Below are 18598 nucleotides of genomic sequence, written 5' to 3'. Positions count from 1 at the left end.
ACTGTTCTTGAGTTTGGATCCTAAAGTCTACGGGTGTAACGGAAACTTCTTTCATTATACAAAGCTACAATTTGTAATATATTATGTCCAGTAAGTCTTTTGAAAGTTCAATAGACAGTATCAGATCAGTCAGGATATCATAGGTAATCCAAACTGTTCTTTAGTTTAGATCCTAAAATCTACCTGTGTAATGGTAATGTATTTCATTATAAAAAGCTACGATTTGTAATATATCTATCATGTCCAGTAAGTCTTCTGAAAGGTTAATAGACAATATCAGATCAGTCGGGATATCTGTCCTTGGTCATCCAAACTGTTTTTAAGATTAGATCATGAAGTCTACGGGTGTAACGGTAACTTTTTTCATTATACAAAGCTACGATTTGTAATCTATCATGTTCAGTAAGTCGTCTAAAAGTTCAATAGACAGCATCAGATCAGTCGGAATATCCTTGGTCATCCAAACTGTTCTTGAGTTAAGATCTTAATGTCTACTGGTGTAACGGTAACTTCTTTCATTATACAAAGCTGCGATTTGTAATCTATCATGTTCAGTAAGTCTTCTGAAAGGTTAAAAGACAATATCTGATCAGTCGTGATATCCTAGGTCATCTAAACTGTTCTTGAGTTTTTATCCTAAAGGTGTAACGGTAACTTCTTCCATTATACTAAGCTACGATTTGTAATCTACTATGCCCAGCAAGTCTTCTGAAAGTTCAATAGACAGTATCAGATCAGTCAGGATATCCTATGTCATCCAAACTGTTATCTTTCATTACAAGCTGTAATCTATCATGTCCAGTAAAGGCCGTTCACACCAAAATCCGGACATAGTATTTATCCTGTTTCTATGCTCAAGACCGATACATAGACGAACGAAAATAAAATACATCATTGGGGCTGTCCATAAACCACGTGGTCATTTTTTTGTGACTTTTCAACCAACAAACTTACCATAAAGAAGATCCCGAACGTCTGAAACGAAAATTTTAAACCAAATTTCCTGAAAGATATTAAATATGGCAAGCAATATATTCGTGGGAGCTAAAATTTCAGATTTTTGCAACATCATATATGTACAGTGAGTTTTTTTTTTCTGAAGAAGGCTCCAAAAGCGTCTCTTACGTATTCTGAACAAAAAAATGTGAACTTTTTCTGATCAGATTTAACCAGTTGTAACCAAGGTTTGTTATCCACTAAACCGTCCACAGCTGCGACCAATTGAATCATACTGGTCTATTACTGGTCCATGGTGAAGGAAGACCTCAAAAAGTAGTGTGGCGATTTCTTTCTCAGTCACATAGGGTAAACAGGTATAATATGCCCCCCCCCTAAGCAGAAATGGCAATATATCTGAAACTGGCACCTTATTCCATCTATTGTTCACTGCAAATCGTTGTTACTAAAGTTAGTGAAGTGTTGCATGCGAACTTTGCCTTTGGAGAGGTGGCTACGGAAGCTTTGAAACGTTTTTCGAAAACGTTCCAAAATTTGCCTTTTCAAAACAAACGGGGCAATACGCCCCATCAAAAGAAAAACGTCCAGCCCCGTGATAAAACTGTCCCAGGGGATAATTCCACCACATGCTTATCCTAGGAGGGCCTTTCAACAAGTGTTCAACTGCATAAAAGTTGCAAAGTAACACAAGCGAACAGAACTAGCTTCGTTTACAATGAAGTCAGCTCACAAGAGGTAAAATATTACGCCAAAAGCCTCGATTTCAGACTTTTTGATATTTTTATTGCTTTTCTGTACCAATCCACTAACGGACCAGCTTGATGGCAATAATTCTTCAATATTTGTGATTTCTAATCGATCACACATGCGAAAAGCGCTTGAATCGCTAGAAAATGAAGAGGGGCGTTTTGCCCCGGTGGGGCGCATTATACCCCTTTACCCTATTGCTTAGAAGTAAATCGACAAGTTCACCATGCAAAGCTTCACGAAAGGTGTAAGCAAGAAAGTGCGCGCAGCAGTTAATGGAATCAAATTCATATAAGTCTGTATACTGTGGTGTTGAGTGTCACATTTGTGTATAATATGAAGTAAAAAATATGGATAAAAACATACTGTTGTTTTTCTAGAATATTTTTTCGGTGCCCGGATTTAGTTTGAACGGCCTAGTTACAGTGGTTGATTTTTCCAAATTAGCTTTATAACAGTTAGGAAGCCCATAATATCTCAAAAAAATATAACAACGCTTATTGTTCTACTAACTACTTTGGTAAGTAGAGTGGATTATGTAACACTATACTTAACGTAGTGGCAAAAGCTATTATCACAAGTGTAGACCTGAAGCAATAGGCTTCGGAGTAGTGTTGTTGATCTGGAATATCTCAAAACTATCTTGAAATGACTCATGATATACCAGAGGGATTACAGATTACAGTTTAACCCTCTAATACCCAAATTTTTGATTTTGATCAAAATATCATGTTTCGTCATCTAAAATCGATTTAAACATGTTTTGGAAGGTGATTCTTTTTAATTCTCGATTTCGTGAATTTCAGTTTTTAATTTTTCTAAATTTTAGTTTTTCAACATCCCCACACTTTTATATTTTTCCTGGAAGCCTATTTGGGGTATGGATTTTTTCAGATAAAAATAATTTGAGATTTTATGATTATTGTGGAAATATTTTTATTTTTTTTTTTCATAGAAAATTTTATGTTCCGTGCAATTTTAAGGAAAAGTATTGTAGAGTGTACTCGATTCCCTTAAACTATTAAACTAGGGTAGAATGATTTGGAAAAAAATTAAAATATGGTAATTGTAGCGATTCAATACAAAATAAACAATGACTCCTAAAAGGTTTCTAAAACATCAATTTTTCAATGATTTTGAAAAAAATGTAACTACGCTTTAAAATACACCAAACACCATTTTGAGATATACAAAACAGTCCTGAACATCAGTCAAAAATATAAAAATTTTGATTTTCTACGAAACAAAAATTACAAAAATGCTCAAACTATACCCCGTCTAAAGGCGGGGTTGGGTATTAGAGGGTTAAGGTTCATTGTGAGAATAAATACTGTTACTATCGAGAGCCAAACTTCAGGATAGTTTGGACGACTCTCAGTATCCCAAAGGTTCATAATAATACATAGTAGACTTCAGGTTGGTCCAGCCACCACGATTGATTATGAAACGATACTCAGTATGACAGATATAGCTGATATTACGAGAGTATACCTGAAGTTCTGAACTCAAAAATAGTTGGCAGACCTAGAACATTCCCATAGTGTCTCTAAATGATATTTGAGATCTCAAGAGCTTCATGGATCTTATCAGATTATGCTATGCTATTATTTATGGTGAAAACACATAAAGTTTTTCTTGTAGGTTTGAAGGACTTCATTATATAACAGATTGGACAAACCTGGGTGTCACAAAGGCAGGGGAAAAGCGAAAGGCTCACAACAAAAACACGTTCAACATTGTTTGTGCTGAAAATTGATGCATTACACAATTTCTCACTCATTTATTTGCTATCTCCGCGTTGTCGTGTAACTTCGAACGATTGCACGCTAAAGTTTCGATAACCTTTTGCTAGTTTTACACGTTTTACTTAAGTAATAACTTATGGTAATGACTAATGTCGTGCACATTCCAGATCTGTGAGAGTGCCCAAAAGTGTCAATTTCCCAAACATGTCAAATTCATGTGGACTACGACTCATTTATTCGCTGCACAAAGGTTTGTTATATAAAAAAGTAGCCTTCAGATTGGTCCAGTATCTACGGATAAATATGCAACGTTACTCAGTATAGCAGTTATGGCTGTTGTTACGACTGTAGACCTGAAGTCCTGAACTCTAAGGTAGTTTGGCTGATCTGGAATATCCCTGTAGCATAGCATAGCATAGCATGAATACTTGCTCAAATCTTGGATGGAGTTGCAAAGTTGAATATTTCCATTGACATTGCTGATGTCGCTACTATCTACAATGTCATAGATTCACTCAGCTCCACACACCTGGCCAAGTCCTTGCAAGCATTTATAAATCCCTTCATCAACTTAGAAAGAGCCCAGAACTGAAGCATCTTAGAATAGATGAAAGGATTTTGAAAATAGCGAATTTTCAATTTATATGCAGTTATAAAGTAAATATACTTGTCGGAGAGCATCCGACCGCAGTAGTGTTCGACCTCCACACGACCTTCACCAGAACGTACCTTCAATTTCCTTCGTCAATCCAATCATGCAGCCTCCGTATTCCGACTCTTATCCTGGCCCGTATCCTTCCTTAGTTTCTTGTCATCGGTACACCTTCCTCTTCGCATGCAGTAAATTACACCACAGGTTCACACGAAAACACTTTATTACAAAAACTACACCTTTTTTATTCCAACTTAAACTACGAACATTTATTCTTAAACTAAACACATAACAAATTAAAATCGGGCAAGGGTTCGCCCCTTGCGACTGATCGCGACGACGTACTGAGGATCAACTAAACTTCTCTGCTACTCTCTGCTCCCGCTGACCGATGATGACCATCCACTCCGTAGTGGTAGTGGACCGTACCGTTGTCCACGTAGATGTGAAGCGGTTCACTACAACGACCGCAACAGCAACAGTAGCGCAATTCGGCCCGTGGAGTACCTGAATGTAGCGAGCATATCCAGCCGTTGGCTGCATCCGTAGCAATATATGATGTTGTTCGCAGACATCCTCACCCACCCTGAAGTTGCCGGGAAACTTCTGAAAATAAAGAAACCTCCTCTCGATGCACTGGACGAAATTTACGAACTCAACCTTATTCATTCTGATCCTGCATTGGTAACAAACAGAGTTTGACCAACGGTCGTTTCAAACTGCCAGTAGATGTTCGCACTGTGACCACTCGAGTGACTCCATCTTCGCCCGGGTGCAACTCCTCAATCCGGCCCATCTTCCACTGTGTAGGTGGCTGATTCGACTCAACTACCACAACCAATCTTCCAACCTGAACATCAACTGCTGGTTGCCAATGTTTTGATCGGGCCTGAAGCTGGGACAAATATTCGCGTCGCCAGCGTCTCCAGAAATCCTGAAGCTGCCGCTGTACAAGTTGGAATCGTGTCAAACGATTAAGCTGGACGTCGCTGAGATCAGGATCAGGCATGGATAACAGAGATCCTCCAACCAGAAAGTGTGCCGGCGTCAACGGCTCCAAGTCTAGAGGATCATCTGAGAGTGACGTCATTGGCCTAGAATTCATACAGGCCTCCACTTGTGTCAGCAAGGTGACGAAATCCTCTTGATGCACAGGATTGCTACCGACCACTCGTAGTAGATGGAACTTCGCTGATCGAACTGCTGCCTCCCACAAACCCCCGAAATGTGGGGCACTTGGAGGGTTGAAGTGCCAGTATATGCCTTCGTTTGCACATTCCTTTGCGACAGTTTCACGATGTGTCTTCTCTTTCAGCAAATCGAACAGCTCTCGGATTTGATTTCTTGCTCCCACAAAATTCGTCCCGTTATCCGAGTAAACATCGGTGCAGCGCCCCCGGCGAGCAAAGAAACGTCTCAACGCCTGTAGAAACCGCTCCGTAGAAAGGTCTGAGACTAGTTCCATATGCACGGCCTTCGTGGCCATGCACACGAAGGTTGCGACGTATGCCTTTGTCGGTGTCCGTCCACGACCAGCTCGCAGATACACAGGCCCGAAGAAATCGACACCAGCTTTCGAGAAAGGACGCGAAACGGTGACTCTAGCTGCCGGTAATTCTCCCATTTGTTGCTGCATTGCGGACGGTTTTGCACGAAAGCATCGCTGACATTGGTGGACGACCTTTCTCGCCAGGTTTCTGCCACCTAGTGGCCAATACCGTTGCCGAACCGTACCTAGAAGCAATTGTGGCCCAGCGTGGAGGTACATTTGATGATGATGCTGGAGGATCAACTCAGTGAGAGCGTGTCTTGCCGGTAAAACAATCGGATGCTTCGTTCTCGGCGACTCTTCGGAATGAGCTAATCGACCCCCGACTCGTAGGATGCCGTTTTCGTCCATTTGTGGATTGTACCATCGCAGAGGAGAATTCCGAGCCACAGGTGTGCCAGCCAACAACTTGCTGATTTCGTCCGGAAACGACTCCTCCTGAACCTTCCGAATGATCACCTGCTCCGCAGCTTGTAGTTCAAAACTAGATAGAAATCCTGTCCGTTTCACATCCGCTGAGCACCGTAAGTTGTTCAGGAAGCGCAACCAGTATGCGGTCATCCGTATTAACCTCGTAAACGATGAAAATTTGGCTAAAAAATCCGAAATGAACCCAGATTCCTTCGACGAAGCACAAGCCACCACATTGCGTCGTTTCTCCAACTCTTCTTCTGGGGTGTTTTTCACGGGTTTGGGCCAACTTTCAGGGTTTTGCAGCAGCCAGGTAGGTCCATGCCACCACATATCGTTCCCAAGGATGTTGTTCGGCGAGATTCCACGCGAGATCAGATCAGCCGGGTTTGTAACTCCAGGAACGTGTCTCCATTGATCTGCTTCCGTCAAACCTTGAATTTTCGCAACTCTGTTCGCGACGAAAGTTGTCCATGTTCCTGGTGGTGACCTTATCCAATGGAGTACGCATGTCGAATCCGTCCAAAATTGAACTCGGCCATCTGTTTTCAGCGAGTCTGCTACCTTTTCCCAAAGCTGTGCTGCCAAAAGTGCGCCGCAGAGTTCCAATCGAGGTAGAGACTGCACCTTGAGCGGTGCCACCTTTGATTTCGAGGTCAAAAGGTGAACTGAAACTGTGCCATCGCCCCTTTGGCTCCGAACGTAGATTGTCGCACCGTAAGCGACAGTTGAGGCGTCCGAGAAACAGTGGTATTCTACGGATAGTGAGCCAGGACCTATGACGCATCGTGGAATCCGAATTTCGTTCAGTGAGTGAAGTTGCTCGTGAAATGTTCGCCATTCCTCACCCACCATTTCGGGTAGTGGGTCATCCCATTGAAGATTCTGACCTTCTTCGTTCTTCAGACACCAAAGCCGCTGCATGAAGATCTTCGCTGAAGTGATGGTCGCTCCAAGCAGACCTAGTGGGTCGAATAGTCTCGCTATGAAACACAGCACCTGTCGTTTCGTGAGGATCTGATGCTCGGTGATTGGAGAAATTTCGAACTTGAAACGGAATTGATCTACGTTGGGAAGCCATGTTAAGCCCAATGCTTTCACCTCTGCATCCTGGTCCCAATCAATGCCGTCCGAATCAGGTAACGCCAGATTTTCCCTTGGAATGCCTTGTAGTACTTCCGGGCGGTTGGAAGCCCACTTTCGCAGTTTGAATCCACCGCTGATCATCATTGCGTCGACTTGCCTTCTCAATTCGATCGCCGATTCGACGTCGTCTGCTCCAGAGATAACGTCGTCCATATACACGTCCTCTTCGATGGTTGGTGCTGCTAGAGGAAACCTGTCCCGCTCATCGGACGCCAGCTGTTTCAAGGTCCGAGTAGCGAGATATGGGGCAGATTTGGTGCCGTACGTCACAGTTAGAAGTTCGTATGTGGAAACCTTCCCATCTGGTGACGTCCACAAAACGCATTGTAGATGAGTGTCTTCCGAATTCGTCCAGATCTGCCGAAACATTTTTTCCACATCAGCTACAACCATCACCTGACGAATCCGACTGCGGAGAACGATCGACCTGAGATCTTGCTGAACGACTGGTCCAGCATACAGTGCATCATTGAGTGATACACCCGTAGACGTTTTACACGAAGCGTCGAAGACCACTCTCACCTTGGTCGTGGTGCTAGACTCCTTGATCACCGGGTGGTGGGGTAGAAAACAACGCTTGACTCTATTCTCCTCGCAGTCATTCACCATTCGCATGTGACCGAGCTCCAGATATTCAGTCATGAAGTCGCTGTACTGCTTCCGAAGCCGCTCATCCTTGGACAACCTTCGTTCTACCGCTCGCAGCCGTCTCAGAGCAATATCCTTCGATTCACCGATTTCCGCCAAAACTTCGGGGTTCTTGGGGAGGGTGACCGTGTATCGTCCGTCCGATTCCCGCTTGACTGTCCGTTCGTAGTTCTCCTCGCAGTGCGCTTCTTCTGGAGAGAATTTGCTGACGGCTCCCACTTCCTCGCAGGACCAAAACCGTGCCATTAGTTCCTCCAGATCGTCCGAGACTGCCATATTGCAAGTGTACTTGGTACCCTGACTTGCTGTAGTGACTTCGCCTGTCACTATCCACCCAAATACGGACTCGGTCAGCACAGGTAAACCTTTTCCAAGTTGGATTTCCCTTCCGGTTGGAAAGAAGCTGAAGAAAGCTTGGATCCCTAACACCAAGTCGACCTTTCTTGACCGGAAAAACTCCGGATCCGCTAATTCGATGTCTACCGGTATATCCCATTCATTTGCCTGAACTGTAGAGGTTGGTAGGCAGGCTGTGACCTTCGGTAGAACGAGAAATTCCATCGATCGGGCGTACGACGAGTTTCGAGACTTGACGACTGCCTTGATCTTGCGAGATGCCTTAGTGCTTGATTGACCGATGCCCATAATCGAAATGTCCGTCCTTTTAACCGCTACCTTCATCGTCTGGTAAAGATTCTCGGTGATGAAGTTGCATTCCGACCCTGAATCCAGTAGCGCTCGTGCTGGATAGCGAGAACCTTGGTCGTCTTCGATCACTACGACTGCTGTAGCTAGGAGAACCTGAGATGAGACGCACTGTGCCGCGTTGGAAGAAGTAGATTCAACCGCTGAGGCATTCGCTGCCATCGAATTCGCACCTGTGCCGTCCTGCTTAGCGCTATCTCCCAGATTCGCCTTCCCTGATGATCCTTGGCTACCGTTGGCGTCTCCTGCCTTGAAGCACAGCAAGGAGTGGTGTCGTGCCTTACAATACCGACAAGAGAACTTCGATGCACACTCTCGAGCAAGATGACCACGTTTGAGGCAATTGCGGCAGAGCGATTGAGCCCGCAGTAGGGACTCTCGACTGGACAACGACATCTTCAGAAAGGCTGGACAAATGTGGAGTCCATGAATCTCCGAACACGACGGACACTTAGCGTTGTTCGACTGTACGGCGTTGTTGTTGACCTTCGCTGAGAACGGTTTCCGTTTCGGTAGTAGGGATTGCTCGATCTTCGTTTCTACCTTCGCTGGTAGAGCTTCGAGAATTTGTATTCTCCGCTGTAGAAATTCCAGCAGATCCTTCACAGTGTCCTGCTGCTTCGTAGACGAATGTTCTTCCCACCCGCGTCGTGTGGTAGGATCGAGACGAGAACTTAGAAGTTCCACCAGCAACAGATCCTTATAATCCGCTGGCTGGATAATCTGGTCGAGCGTTTGAATCACACGGTCGAATCCATCAACCAATTTGTGGAGATCCGTGATTGATTCCTTGCAGAGAGAAGGCAATTTGATGAGCGCTTGTACCTGCTTCTTTTTTAGAAGCTTATTGTTGTTGTACCGTTTTAGCAACGTTTGCCAAGCAACCTGATAATTGTCCCTCGTGATCTTTAGCGGATCGATCAGTGCCCTTGCCTCACCTGCCAGGCAACCTTTCAGATAGTGAAATTTCTCCACTGCTGGTAGATCGGGTTTTTCGTGAATCAGGGAAGTGTAAAGATCCCTGAAACTCAACCAATCGTCGATATTGCCATCAAAACATTGAAGCTTGATTTGAGGCAGCCGAACGTGGTCCATCATGCCATGTAGAGTGGCGTCTCCAGGATGAAGCGTTTGGTGCTGATTGGCATCGCTCTGAAACGCTTGAGCCTTCTCCACTAGAAACGATTTCGCATCGTAGTAGCGGTTCTCCATTTCCACTTGGCTGGTCTGAAGGCTTTCTTGTTCCTCGAAATCTTCGTGCGCTTCGATTTCCCAAACAGTTTCACTAATCTGTACCCATAGCGTATCCAACTTCTCAAGGCGGACATTGATTTGAGCAGCGGTAGTATCATCTTTGAAGTTTTTAACGAATACGCAAATATTACTTAAAGATAATTTGAGTCCCTTCAGTTTTGTAGTCAACGACTTCAGGGAATCCGCACTCCTCGTGACGGGTTTCGACATGGTTGCTTGCCTTACGCAACCGGAGCTCAGACGAAACTCGGTGATCCGGCAGTATCCTCCACTCGCAGTATGGTTGAATCGATTGAGAATCCAAATTCGAGAGAAAACGCAGATGTAGTATGCAAATTTGTTTGCTTCGGCTAGACATATACTGTTCAGCTCACCTATGAGAAGAAACAGCGGCGCTACCGAAGCCAAAGCAGCAAACTCCGATTTGGTTCACCTCAATGTACGGTCAGTTGTCTCAGGTTTCGATTCAAGCCAGCAATGCGTAGGAGTGGAAAACCCAATAATGTAGTATGCAAATTTGAAACTTCGGCTAGACATATACTGTTCGCCTCACCTATGAAACTACAGCGTGCAATTGTAGCCGAGTCCAAATTGCATCCAAATGTCCAAATTCGTCACAAATTTCCAATGTCGTGGGTGGTACAGTGTGAAATCGCCTCAATTTAATTCCATTCCAGTGCAGCGGAGAAGAAACAACCAATGTAGATATACAAAATGCCTGCTTTGGCAGGACATATACTTAGTCTCACCTGGAGAACTAAAGATGGCGCTGAACGAATTAGCTTCAGTCCGAAAACCAACGAAAAACCTCAGGGATTGCGTCCATAAATGAGTTGACTCGCAACAGTCCAATTGGCATCGAAAGGGTTGAAATTTATTCAGGTGTGTAGAATCACAAAACCAGCTTCGGCTGGGCATATACTATAAAGTGTATTTACCTGACCGCAATGGCCGTTCCGCGATGCCCGAGCCTGGAAGCAACCTTGATATCGTGCTTCTCGATGTCACAATTGGTCGTCTGTCCGTGAATCGTCACTTCGGTGTCGTAATCAGTCGTCGTTACAGCATGCACAGATTGAAATCGTCCCGAATCAGTTCTACGCGAACCAATTCACCATCGGCGGTACTCGTTGAACGATGATCCTCACAGCGACCGTTCCATGCACAAGTCGCAGCACATCGACATCTCGTTCACAGTTCGGTTGATTCACGACGAGCCACAGTCACACAAGAGATCGAATGGTTGGCGTTAGTGGGGAATGTGGATCATGCTTCGGCTAAACATATACTAACTAGTGTGTTCTTACATACCTGACCGGTAGTAGAACAACGCTCCGGTTATTCTACAATCCTGCAGACGATCGAATACTGCTAGCCAAATCCAGATTCCCACTCGAGACTTCGTTTGGTGTGGCTGATTCGAGTTGATGGCGAATAGCTTGGCGCGAATCCTTTGGGCAGTGGTCGAGTTGGTTGGATGATCCTATTGGATTGGTGGCCGATGGCGGTTGGATCCTTTCATACGATCTTGAATGGCCGAAGGATCCTTTGAAGACGGCTTGAGATGGCGACTTCTTCCTTTGAAGCCCGTTTGGATGGCGCTTGACCTATTCAGGACAGTGTAGTATGGCGGGTGTCCTTTGTCCAACGAAGGGCCTTTGCTGGACGTTCTTGGCGCGAAGTGGTCGAAGTGTCGAATTTCGACCGATCCTTGGTCTGGCGGTTGTGGAAATCCGGCTCGAAGGACCAGTTTATGTCGGAGAGCATCCGACCGCAGTAGTGTTCGACCTCCACACGACCTTCACCAGAACGTACCTTCAATTTCCTTCGTCAATCCAATCATGCAGCCTCCGTATTCCGACTCTTATCCTGGCCCGTATCCTTCCTTAGTTTCTTGTCATCGGTACACCTTCCTCTTCGCATGCAGTAAATTACACCACAGGTTCACACGAAAACACTTTATTACAAAAACTACACCTTTTTTATTCCAACTTAAACTACGAACATTTATTCTTAAACTAAACACATAACAAATTAAAATCGGGCAAGGGTTCGCCCCTTGCGACTGATCGCGACGACGTACTGAGGATCAACTAAACTTCTCTGCTACTCTCTGCTCCCGCTGACCGATGATGACCATCCACTCCGTAGTGGTAGTGGACCGTACCGTTGTCCACGTAGATGTGAAGCGGTTCACTACAACGACCGCAACAGCAACAGTAGCGCAATTCGGCCCGTGGAGTACCTGAATGTAGCGAGCATATCCAGCCGTTGGCTGCATCCGTAGCAATATATGATGTTGTTCGCAGACAATACTGAAAAACCTCAATATTTAACGAGTACTGTATGTTATGGATCGGATATGCATCGATATGAAACAAGATATGCTGGAAACCTCAGACTACCGAACTACAGAAAAACATGCACGCAAAATTCGTTGCTTTACAAAGGATATAGTTTATTCAACCAATTGCCTGAAGATGGACAACGTACCAACAACCTACGACACTTCAAAAGACTCTGCTCAGAATTTGTTAAAATGAGACCAATAGAATAGAGAGAACTGGATGGGCATACACGGAAGTAGAGTACGATTAAAGGGAACTCTCTGAAGCTGTTGTAAAATATTATCAAAAGATATCTGCTCATAAACCTTCCATGCTACAAAAAATGTGTATGGGTATGAGGTGGGCCATCCGAAGAAAAAAAAAAAAAAAAAAAAAAAAAGTGTTTATAAATAAATAATATTGGAAAGATCTCACCAATAGTTGTGGGGTTTTTATGGTTCAATGCCGATCACCTAATTGTCTTGATTAATGTTCTTCTCTGTAAAGAACAACACAATACTCAGCCAAGAACAACACAATACTCGGCTGACCTGGAATATCCCTGTAGTGTCTATAAATGACATTTGAGATTTCAAGAGTTTCGCAAGTCCCAGCAGATTATGCAATACTTACAATTTATGGCGAAAACACATAAAGTTTTTCTTGTAAAATAGAAGGACTTTGTTATAGAACAGTTTGGACGACCCTGAATGTACCAAAGGATTATAATAAGCTAGTAGACTTCAGATTGCTCCAGTTATTGCGTTTGTTTATGCAGCGTTACTCAGTATAACAGATATGGCTACTGTTACGAGTGTAGACCTGAAGCTCTGAACTACAAGGTAGTTTGGCTGATCTGGAATATTCCTGCAGTGCCTATGAATGATATTGTAGATGTCAAGAGCTTCACGGATCCCAGTAGGTTATGTAATGCTATTTTGTAGCGAAAATACATAAAACTAGCTGTCCCCGGCAAACTTTGTCATGCCTACTGCGTTTTTTGACGTTTCAAGTCTCTAGCCAAGCGACCAAGTCCCCGTTCAAAATTTATGAAAACCCGATTTTCAAAAACTCTCAATTTTCCCATGTTTTTGGCCTCATAAACCTTCCTTGGGTGAAAACTAACAGAACAAAACTTAGACGACCCAAATCGGACCACCCGTTCGCAAGTTATGCGCGGTCCCACGTATGCCACTGCATTTTTATATATATAGATCAAGCATAAAATTTGTTACCGACAGGTAACATCTTGCGAAATAATGAGTGCGAGACGGTAGTGAAAATTATTGTAAATTAGTTCAACTGCAACGGCGCATTCAAGCCGGCCTGCGGGCAGCTGAAATAATTAAAACGCACGGACGCTGATGAGCGACATCGACGAGCGCAAGAAGCAATGGGAGTTACCTGGAGCACGTAGGAAATGGGAAAACACAAATTTCCCTGGGTGACCGATTGCGAGTGGGTGACGGTGAAGGCTAGTGGGAGGACGATTGAACGGCAGTTAGTAGGCAGCACTCGAACCGAGCCGATCGTCCCTCGAGTCGAAGAGATTTTTCTTGGAGTTAGTTTTCCTGGGCAGAACGAATTGCTCGGCGACCATCCTGAGACCCTGATTTTTCCGACCAACCACAAGGCGTGGGCAATTATCCGTCTACGCCCAAAGGATTTTCGTCCGACCGCCGGACGTCGGCTGCCAAGAGTCCCGCAGAAGGCATCAACAGGCCTGTTCCAGGGCCTACAGTTACAAGCCATCGTTACTCCTTGTGAAACCTCGTGGCCTCAGAAAGAGTGCTGTGGCCAGAATAGCCGTTTTCCGCCGTGGCCACTCCTGTTGTTGTCGTGGCAGCCATCGCTGATCCTCGTAGTGGCCTACGGCACGTTGCTACGCACTTTGCGACGGCCGAGACCAATCCTAGCAGCGGCCACCGCTATTCACCGCGGTCGACGTCGATTTGTGCCGCCCATCGCCGCGGCCACCCTTTGAGTCAAGCCAACATTGTTCCTCGTCGCGGCCACCACTACTGGTCACCTCGGCCTGCGCTGCTTTGCGCCTCCCTTCGCCGTGGCCAACACCGCTCTACAAACGACGCCGCGGCCCTTCGCCGCAGCCAACGCCGCCTTTCACGGCGGTCCCTGCCGTCCCGCGCCGCACATCACCCAGGTCTACGCCGTACCTCGCCACGACCAGCGTCGCTCCTCGCCGTGACCAGCGTATCATCCAAACTACATGCATGTAAGTCGCCATAATAAATTCCCATTTGCCCCGTTCATTCATTCTTTTCAGGACTCTCGCACTCCGAAGATTCCCCACGCCTAACGCCCTGAGACCCGGGACCAAAAGAGGTCTTGACTGCCCACTCCAATCGCCTGCCGCGGCTAAGACCAGCAGGCGGGAGCTTGTGTCCGTTCCCTTCAGGAACGGAGTGGTCCCGGGGCCAAAATAATTGAGTCTTATAAATTATTCTTGTAGATTTCAAGAATTTCATTTTATAACAGTGTGGACGACCCTGAATGTCCCAAAGATTTCTAATAAGCTAGTAGACTTCAGATTGCTCCAGTAACTGTGGTTGATTACCCAAGTAATAATTCCATCGCTGATTGGTTTTGTATAATTTTTATTAATGTTTTATTACAGCAATAATTAAAACTCACAGTTTTATTACTGCTTTTATGAAAACCACTAATAAAATGTTTTATAGTATACTTGAAGATATCCATAAAGACAGATTTTAAGAGTAAACAAAACTTTCCGATATGTAAACCATCTGGCAATCATTATTACCGCAATAAAACTGTTAAAACTCTCAACAGATGGCGATTCGTTCGATTAGTAACGACATCTGTTGGTGGAAAAGCAGAAACTACGACACTGCTAGGTTTATTGCGGTCATCATAAAAGTAAACTTGCTTTCGTTTTATTTTCGCTGATTATGGTCGTCGCCATATTGAAGAATTAGCTTACGTGAATGAAAAATAGTTAATTTTGCTTAAATTAGCAATGAATTGGTAGTTTGCAACCATTTTCATAACATGCTCACATAAATAAACTCTCTCTGGTGAGTTTTCTTGTGATTCGGGATAGTTTTACCAAATTCACAAATTGATTTATTTCATTCCAATATGATAATATTCACTATTTTCGAAGCGCATTAATTTTATGATTCTGCAACCCCAATATTCACGGTAAATTCGAATGCGCATAAGCCTACCAGCACAATAACTACTAAAATACTACTTTGAAATAATTGCTTTCTACTTACGAATGATGTATCCTCCTGAACTTTACGTGCCATCGAAGAAGCTTCTCTGCATCTTGAGCTGTCATAGTTTTTGTTGAAAAAAAAAACAACAACAATCGAGAATGGGAAATATTTCAACTAGGTTTTGAAACGGGTTAATTGCTACTCTTAATGCGGTTTGCAAAACCTCTTCGAGAGTGGTCCACTTAGCCGGAAGATACTCTTAAAGAGATTATCAAGAGGTTTTGATGTATGATTCAGTTTTATTGCAAGTTTTATAAAATTGGTCATGGATATCTCTTGTAGAGCCGAACAAAACTTAAAATGTTACTTGGGTATGCAGCGTAACTCAGTCTAACAGATATGGCTACTGTTACGAGTGTAGACTTGAAGTCCTGAACTCCAAGGTAGGTTGGCTGACCTGGAATATCTCTGTAGTGTCTCTAAATGACATTTGAGATTTCAAGAGCTTCGCGGATCCCAGCAGATTATGCAATATTACTATTTATGGTGAAAACACATAAAGTTTCTCTTGTAGATTTGAAGGACTTCATTATAGAACAGTTTGGACGACCCTGAATGTCCCAACGGTTTAAAATAAGATAGTAGACTTCAAATTGCTCCAGTAACTGCGGTTGATTATACAACGTTATTCATTATAACAAACATGGCTACTGTTACGAGTGTAGACCTCAAGTTCTGAACTCCAAGGTAGTTTGGCTGACCTGGAATATTCCTATAGTGTCTATGAATGATATTGTAGATGTCAAGAGCTTCACGGATCCCAGTAAGTTATGCAATGCTATTACAGGCATACCTCGATAGTACGTACACCACCGCTTCGTTTAGTGTACGTACTATCGAAACGTACGTACTATCGAATCACAAATTTTTATTTCAAATTTCATTTTCAAATCAAAGAATGTTATTCCTAGAACGTCAGGTTTGCCAAAAAATACATGTGGCCTAAGGGTCCGTTTATTAATTACGTAATTTTACTTGTTTGGGATGCTATCTTTATTGAAAAAATCTTCTTATACTCTGGGGATGCTTCGTAGAGGCATCTCGTCTCAGGGAACTTACATTGATTTTATTTGAGTTATCTTTTAGAACCATCCAAACTGGTCTAGATATATTTAAATCGATCTAGATCAGTTATATCTTGTTATAGAAACATTCTAGATGTATTTTCTCCTGCAATATTTATTGCCGTGATATTTTCAAAATCTTCTGAACATTGCTTCTTTTAGGACTCCTCCAAGAGTTTTATTTTTTTACGAGAAGGGATTTCTAGAGGCACCCCAGAACTCTTGGAGAAATCCCGGAACTCTTGGAGGAATTCAAGGAAAAATTACTTGATGAATCTTAGAGGGAATTCCTGTAGGAATATCGGAATGAATTCCGATGAGGAATCTTGGAATGAATTCATGGGGAAATCCCGGAACGAAATTCCTTGAGGTATTCTGGAAGAAATTCCTAAAGAAATCCTGGAAATTCCGAAAGTATTACAGAAGAAATTCTTGGTGAAGTTTCTGAAGGAATCTCCTTAGAAATCTTTGAAAGAGTCCCTGAAATCTTATTAGGAATCGCAGAAGAAACTCCTGGAAGAATCCCTAAGGAATCCCAGAAAGAATTCCTGGAGAAACCTCGGAACCAACACCTAGAGCAATTTCGGAACTGAAAGAAACTTGAAGAAATCCCTAAAGAAAGCGAGGACGCGAAACAATTGAATTGGTACAGCCTGTATGGCAATGCAAGCCGCGGTTGCTAAAGAATGTTTTCTAAATTTTCGACGTTTTGTGACCTTCTTGTTTACGTTTCGGACTTCAAGAGATTTCATCCAGAATTTCTCAAGGAGTCCCTGGAATCCTCCACGAATTTCATCCCGGATTCTCCGAATAGTTCATTTTAGGATATCTCTGGATTTTTTTGGGCTTCCAGATGGTATTCCTGGAAACTCTAGCAACTTCACCCAGAAGTTCTCTAGGAGTTTTTTTCGGAAATGGTATCAGAAATTCTTACCGAGATTTCCTCAAAAACTCCTTGCAACAATCCGTGAGGATTTATCCCTGGTATTTCATACAAGATTCTTCCCGGAGTATCTGCTGGGAATTTTTCAGGAAGTCCTTCTGAAACCATTCCAGCAATCCTACAAGAACTTCATTCAGTGCTCCTCTAAATGCTTCTCCGAGATCCCTCCAGGAACTTCTTCCGTTTTTTTCGGGAGCTACTTCTAATTCAAGTATTCCTGCTGAGATTCCTACAATATTTCAACCAGGTAATCTCTATGGGATTTTTAGAGTATTCTTTCGGAAATTCCTTTCGTGATTCCTCCGGGAATTTCTTCTGGGGAATTACTTTTCAGGAACTTCTTCCGGTGTTCCTCTTATAGCTTCTTCTAGGAATTCTTTCAGAAACTGATTCCGGGATATCTTCGAGAACTCTTTCCAGGAATCATCTAGGGACTCTTTTTTGGCTTCTACCAAGAGCTCCGTCAGGAATTCTTGCTGACCTTTCTGGAATTCCTTCAGATGTTTGTAATGGAAATCCTCCTGGAGTTTATTATGAACTTTTTGGAATATGTTGTTAAAGGAATTCCTCATGTAGTTCCTGTAGGATTTCCTTGAATAAACACAGGAAAAAACAACTAAGTTATAGCTCCCTGAAAAATCACATAAATCCAAGAGAGATTCTAGTAGTAAACTACAAAGCCACGATACGTCAAAAGTGTCAGTCTGTACAGTAGAGCTGTTCACTTTGAAACTTTTTTCCTCCGATTCTCCGTGACACATCAAATTATCAATCCACATGTAAAACCAAGTCTTCAGTCCAAAATTGAGCCAAATTGATGAAGATTTAAAGGTGTATCAAATCGATTTTGTGTTTTTTTAGCCGTTTTCTCAGAAATTTACTCAGAAATTCACAAAATTGCTCCGAAAAGATGCCGGAGATACCGTTAAGATATAGTTAGAACAATACTCTACAACTTTGCCGAAGACACTACGGTGTTAAAATTACGTATTTCGAAGTTATTCAACAATTTTAGTTAAAAAATCACGAAAAAACACGATATTTTTACGATTTTACATATAAAAGTCATGTAATTTTACATTGTTTTACGTGACTAAATTAATTAGCAATTACTCCTTTGTGTAACGAACATTTCGTCCATACATCGTTTTTGTGTAGGAATTCGTTTTCATTGACTAATTATCAAA

General features: G+C 43.2%; 2 protein-coding genes across 2 annotated transcripts in view; one reads left to right on the top strand and one right to left on the bottom strand.

Annotated features, from left to right (window-relative positions):
- Window positions 1-18598, top strand: part of LOC109420297 (matrix metalloproteinase-14) — a 760155-nt gene that overhangs the window by 357789 nt on the left and 383768 nt on the right. The gene's annotated exons all lie outside the window — the stretch shown is intronic.
- Window positions 4104-10970, bottom strand: LOC134292194 (uncharacterized). Its single transcript, XM_062861109.1, has 2 exons — window positions 10189-10970; window positions 4104-10080 (listed from the first exon to the last, which is right to left on the bottom strand). Exon 2 carries the CDS (start codon window positions 10022-10024, stop codon window positions 4763-4765), a length of 5262 nt encoding a protein of 1753 aa, XP_062717093.1. The 5' UTR covers window positions 10025-10080; window positions 10189-10970; the 3' UTR covers window positions 4104-4762.

The sequence above is a fragment of the Aedes albopictus genome, chromosome 3, assembly GCF_035046485.1.
Source record: "Aedes albopictus strain Foshan chromosome 3, AalbF5, whole genome shotgun sequence".
NCBI classification, from domain to species: domain Eukaryota; kingdom Metazoa; phylum Arthropoda; class Insecta; order Diptera; family Culicidae; genus Aedes; species Aedes albopictus.
The sequence above is the reverse complement of the archived record's forward strand: the minus strand, read 5'-3'. Positions and strand labels throughout refer to the sequence as shown.

Bases quoted from the DNA above. Each gene is read 5' to 3' on its own strand.
- LOC134292194 (XM_062861109.1), bottom strand. From the start codon at position 10,024: ATGTCGAAACCCGTCACGAGGAGTGCGGATTCCCTGAAGTCGTTGACT.